The sequence below is a fragment of the Tachypleus tridentatus genome, chromosome 3 (assembly GCF_004210375.1).
Source record: "Tachypleus tridentatus isolate NWPU-2018 chromosome 3, ASM421037v1, whole genome shotgun sequence".
Classification (NCBI taxonomy): domain Eukaryota; kingdom Metazoa; phylum Arthropoda; class Merostomata; order Xiphosura; family Limulidae; genus Tachypleus; species Tachypleus tridentatus.
The window spans coordinates 53,019,049-53,025,400 of NC_134827.1; the positions used below are offsets into that span (position 1 = coordinate 53,019,049).

The window sequence follows — 6,352 nt, forward strand, 5'->3', positions numbered from 1 at the left end:
AACCAGATCCGGGCTGTGTGCTACATGTCAAAGAAAACTAAGAAGGTTCTTTTATCTTGAACCAGATCCGAGTTGTGTGTCACATGTCAAAGAAACTACGAAGGTTATTTTTCTTGAACCAGATCCGGGCTGTGTGTCAATGTCAAAGAAACTATGAAGGTTATTTTATATTGAACCAGATCCGGGCTCTGTTTCACATGTCAAAGAAACTATGAAGGTTATTTTATATTGAACCAGATCCGGGCTGTGTGTTACATGTCAAAAAAACTACGAAAATTATTTTATCTTGAACCAGATCCGGGCTGTGTGCTACATGTCAAACAAAAACAAAGATTATTTTATCTTGATCCAGATCCGGGCTGTGTGCTAAATGTAAAAAAAAACAAAGGTTATTTTATCTTGAACCAGATCCGGGCTGTGTGCTACATGACAAAGAAAACTAAGATGGTTCTTTTATCTTGAACCAGATCCGAGTTGTGTGTCACATGTCAAAGAAACAAAAACAAAGGTTATTTTATCTTGAACCAGATCCGGGCTGTGTGTCACCGGGTTGCAATTCTGTGACCTAGTTTAGGATACAGCATGGAATAAAAAGTGTTTCTTTTTTTCTTCAACTTTCATTATATCGTAAACATGGCACAGTTTACAAATGACCCAGTGGCACAGCAGTATGTCTCACACAGCTGAAAACTGGGTTTCGATAACCGTGGTGGGCAGAGCACAGATAACGCATTGTATATCTTTGTGCTTAATTCTAAACAAACATTGTAAAACACCTTTTAAATAAAGCCCACTGTAGCTCGTCAGTAAACCAGAGTGCTTAAAACTATAAAAATGGGGACTCAATCCCTGTGACAGTTTATGAGGACGTTCAGTTTGGCACTTTTTGACCACATCCCTCCGTAAAATGAAAGGCCCGGCACGGCCATGGAATTAAAGCATTTAAATCGTAATCTGAGAGTCGAAGGTTCGAATCCCCGTCACACCAAACATGCTTGCCCTTTCAGCCTTCGGGGCGTTATAATATGACGGTCAGTCCCACTATTCGTTGGTAAAAGAGTAGCCCAAGAGTTGGCTGTGGGTGGTGATGACTAGCCGCCTTCGCTCTAGTCTTACATTGCTAACTTAGAGACGGCTAGCGCAGATAGTCCTCGTGTAGCTTTGCGCGAAATTCAAAACAAACCAAACTGAAAATGAAACGAACAAAGCAAATCTTCAGATGACGAAGATTTTGTGTAACATAGTTGAGATTTTAAGAGAGTTATAAAATATATCCTAAATACTGACATGATATAATACTTATCTCTTTCATTATTTACATTCTGAACAATATTCTGTCGGTGAATGTTTCTCTGTATCTCTTTTCACTGTGTGGTAGAAGTTCACGTGGGCCCAATCTCCACCAACCACTTAGCAGTGAAAGTAAAAAGAATCGAAAGATGTTCAGCTTTATTACACGACTCGTTGATAATGCACTTAAACTACCCTGAAAAAGTCAGTAATTAGGGTTAGTGGCTTTATTCTTAGGTAAAATGTACCCTGGTGGTTATTTTCCAAAGTTCCTTTTTGATGAAAGGTTTTGTTTCTTAGGAAAAGGAAAGAGAAAAAACAACATAGGTTGAACGAAAACCTTTATTTCTATTTAAACTAGCTCTATTATAAAGCTTTATCAAAATTATATCATCAGCATATCATGTACACACAATACAAGGAGAGTCATTTAACGATGACAGAACACGTAATCTTCAGATCGCGTGTTTCTGTATTGTTGTCCAGTCTCGAAGGTTCTCAGAAATTACTACGTGTTTTTCTGTATTCCGTTCCTTCTCATATCTCGCGAGACTTGCACTTCAACTGGGCTTCTGTAAACAGATAAGTTGACCCGTTTTAACGTCTACTTTTTATATGGTGCATCTGGAAGCAGGCAGATTATCGTTGTTGCTATAGAAACAGTGGGCTTCACGTGCGCTTGAATTGTTTACATGATTATTAGAATTAATAAGCTCGTGTTAGAACTTCTCCCATTATTCAGAAGTTTACGATTATTGTATACTTAGTACCTACTATAGGGCTACTATCACAGTTTAACTGTGATAAATCTGTAACAACTAAATGTAATAAAACATACAACGGTGCGTTATGTTAGGGTACTAGCGGTAACGTAACAGTATATTAGCTTGTCACACACGGGTAAATACTGCCATTTTTAAAATAGTTCAAAATTTAAACTGTTGTTGGCGAATGAATAGTCTAGGTAAAGAAAGGTAGTGGGACATACCTGTGATAGATATCTGGATTTCGGAGCTGGAGAGCATTATAAGAGTAACAGTCAATCTCTGGTGGGTCGTAAGAGGCTTCTGAGTGACTGCATTTAGTGTGGTTAGAGCTCGAATGGCAGCAGATAGGCTTAACAACTCTGCCATAAATACAAGATAAAACTGTAAACCCAGTACATTTGAAAACCTATGTCTAGAAACGGTTTAGGATTATTTTAAAAAAAGCTACAAACGAGCTGTCTGCGTTCTGTAAGCTGTAGGAAATTAAACTCCGGATTTCAGGCTTTCAGGCCTCAAAATTACCAATGTTCCAACTAGATCAAGTCTAAAGAAATTGAACGTAATAATTTCGTTTGTTCTAAAACTAAAAAATACACGATGGGCTGTCTATGCTGTGTCCACCACGGGTATCGAAATCCGGTTTTTAGGGTTCGAGGTCGCCACCCGTACCTCTGAACTCTGACCCACTGAAGTGAAGGAGCTACGCCATAGTAGGCTCTTTTGAATGTGGTTATAAATATTTATAAAAAATAAATATATTTCAGTAAGAAACATGAGAACATTGCTTTTAATTACTTGAATAACTTAGTTATATTTTATTGTTTTAAATCAGATAAATCTATGTTTCAATACCTTTGGTGGGCAGAGCACAGATTACCCATTGTGTTGTATGTGTATGTATTACTTAACACCCATTGTGTTGTATGTGTATGTATTACTTAACACCCATTGTGTTGTATGTGTATGTATTACTTAACACCCATTGTGTTGTATGTGTTTGTATTACTTAACACCCATTGTGTTGTATGTGTATGTATTACTTAACACCCATTGTGTTGTATGTGTATGTATTACTTAACACTCATTGTGTTGCATGTGAATGTATTACTTAACACTCATTGTGTTGTATGTGTATGTATTACTTAACACTCATTGTGTTGTATGTGTATGTATTACTTAACACTCATTGTGTTGTATGTGCTTATCTCATTATTTCTAATCCTCTTTAACAATATATTATGTTTGTGTGTTTTTTAAATATATTTGTTTCTATATTTCTAACCCTTCTTAACAACATGTTTATGTTTGTTATTAAATATATTTCGTTATATGTTTCTCACCCTGTTTAACAATACATTGTGTTTGTCATTGAATATATTTGTTTCTGTATTTCTATAAATCATGATCCCTATTATAACTGTTTAATATTTACAAAACTTATTCGACTGTATCAGTAAAATATTTGTGACAAATCTTTATTGAAGGTGCTTGTAACCAATCACAAACTTTACATTGTTTAACTCCGATGAAGTGAAAACTTGTCATTACGTGTGTGGTTCTTGTTTAAACGTTAAATGGAAACTGACAGTAACAAAGGATATATGATGAAAAACATTAAGGGTGTTAAAGGTATCTGGGAATATCTAAATTCAAGTTTGAATCAGGGTGTGAAGGTTCAAGTATCGTGATTTCTGACCAGTCAGATGCTGAATTTGAAACTACTTGAGAGAAACTGAGCGACCGTTTTTATGTGTTTTACAGACTGCACGTGATGAGAAAACAGAATTCGAAAGTTTACTATAAACGCCATATTTTTTCCTGTGATAAGAAGGAATGTGTTGATAGAAGCGCTTCCGTTAGCAGAAGATATAAGCACCTAAAATAAGCAAATGGAAGAGCAGTTGGCTGACAACCATGTTCTGTAAGTGAGTCTTGTTTGAAGTGAATATATTTAGATTGCTATTTAAAGTATTCGTTTCACAAAGAGAATACACCTAGACAAACAATTCCTTGTATCATATATGTGGAGTTTTACAAACAAAACATTGGTATTGGCTGTGGTAACAGTACCATACAAACGTTCTGTTTGTGTGTGGAATTAAGCACAAAACGGGTATCGAAACCCAGTTTCTAACGGTGTGAGTCTGCTAACGTACCACTGTGTTAATGGGGAAGTGACGGAACGTTCTAATAAATAATTACTTAACCTGTAAGTTGAAGGAGCTCATGAGAACGTTCACAAGGCTAATTAATAAATTTTATTTTGTATTACAAAAAATATATTCAAACATAGAAATATCGCTATAATTATTTTCTTAATGAACCTGACCTCAAATCTGTACAGCTGGAATGTTATTGTTTCTCCCATGTTTATAATATTCAATAGAGATCATTTCTACATTATATCCGAACATGGCCGAATTGAGAAACACAGTGCCACGTGATACTTGTTACGTCATTATTGACCGTGAGTACAGTTGAGGTGTTGATTATTTGGTACCTAAAGTACGAAAATTAAAAACATAGGCCCAGTACGTTTCTCCGTATTCTGAGGGTCGGGAATTGTCAGGAGAACCCCACAACTGTGCCCCATTCTCGAAATTATAACCTTCTAGCTTACAGAAGTATAAATAAATTATTGATAGACAATAGAACTTGTATTATTTTAAAGAAAATTGTTATTAGAAAACCACCTCAGAATAAAACGTTTTAGTCTCGTTTTGGTTTAGTTTCCACCAAATTCGACATGACCTGTGGTCAGCATGGTCAATTTATTCTTATATTCTTGGCGTTCTACTTTATTGATATAAACACTAGTACCTTTCTTGGCTTATCTTTTAGTCTAAAGGATTTCATTGGCTGCCAACAGACTGTTTTTCTGAGGCGAGAGTAATTAGCTATGTCACTGCTGGCTATTTGTTTCTTAGGGTTGGAAATGGACAACTAAAATGTTTTCTTTTTTTAGTGAAGAAAACTGACATGTATCGTGCTTATCCAGAGGTCAGTGACTTAAAGTTTAATTTAAAAATCAAAACCTAAAGCTCACATTTTTCTCTCCTATTTTGTGTTTAATACTTCAGTAACACAGAATAATAATATAAGAGAGAACCAATACATTAATTCACCAGAAGTAATATGTTCTCTGTGCTATTTACTCGAACTGAATTTCCAATTCTTTGTTTTCCATCAGTTAAGTTGGGTCTTCCGAATTTATAATTTTTTTTCTTTTTGAATAATATGCTCACTAATCTAAGGCCCGGCATGGCCAGGTGGGTTAAGGCGTTCGACTCGTAATCTGAGGATCGTGGGTTCTAATCCTGGTCGCACCAAACATGCTCGCCCTTTCAGCCGTGGAGGCTTTACAATGTGACAGTTAATCCCACTATTCGTTGGTAAAAGAGTAGCCCAAGAGTTGGCGGTGAGTGGTGATGACTAGCTGCCTTCCCTCTAGTCTTACACTGATAAATTAGGAATGGATAGCGCAGATAGCCTTCGAGTAGCTTTATACAAAGTTAAAAAAACAAACAAAACAAGCACTAATCTAATTTACTGGCCTCCTAGCGGACTTACACTGCTATAATTTGGTGGGCAGAGCACAAATAGCTTTTTAGTAAAAAAACAACTCATTTACTGGTTCGAATTAATCAATGGAGCAACTGTTCTTTTGTTATTTAATTATATTTTATATCATAGCTGTACGTATCTTTCAGTTTTTCTCTACTATAATCAATTTGTCAATCTATACCAGTGGTTCCCAAACTTTTTCAGCTTGTTACCCAATTTAACATGCCACATTAAGCATGTTACCCCTTTCACAAAATGTTTTCAACATTGATACATATGGCTAAATTAAACTAGAGATATATTGCACTTTATTTATTACACTTTAATTATTTACAATTTATTTATATAATTTATTTACACTGAATTACAGTTTTAATTATTGTATTTGATCATTGTGCATTTCTAATGAATATTGCCAAAGATGTCAAGAACATCAGTGGGATGGATGGAGTTGCATACTTGAAGCTAGTTCAGGAATTATTGGCTTTGTGGTTGAAAATGCCAGCCTGGTATCGTTTGCAACATTCAAGCGAGTCCTCTTTCTTGTTTTCATCCCCAGCACGGTTGAGAACCCCTTCTCGCACAGATACGTTGTTGAGAATGATACCAACAACTTCAAGGCTCTCTTGGACAGAGTTGGCGAGTCAGCTAGTTGTGAAATCCAAAAGGAATCTGCATTTTGGTTTTAGAATTTGACTTTCAAGGCTTCATTTGCTCGTATTGTGATCCAC

At 35.8% G+C, this 6,352-nt stretch overlaps 1 protein-coding gene across 2 annotated transcripts in view; it reads left to right on the forward strand.

Annotated features, from left to right (window-relative positions):
* The first annotated feature begins 3,723 nt into the window (after window positions 1-3,723).
* LOC143246863 (uncharacterized) overlaps window positions 3,724-6,352 on the forward strand; it is a 214,954-nt gene continuing 212,325 nt past the window's right edge. For both annotated transcript variants that reach the window (XM_076494097.1, XM_076494098.1), the window contains exon 1: window positions 3,724-3,978. In XM_076494097.1, coding sequence (XP_076350212.1) covers window positions 3,972-3,978 — 7 coding nt within the window. In that variant the 5' untranslated portion in view covers window positions 3,724-3,971. The remainder of the gene's footprint in view (window positions 3,979-6,352) is intronic.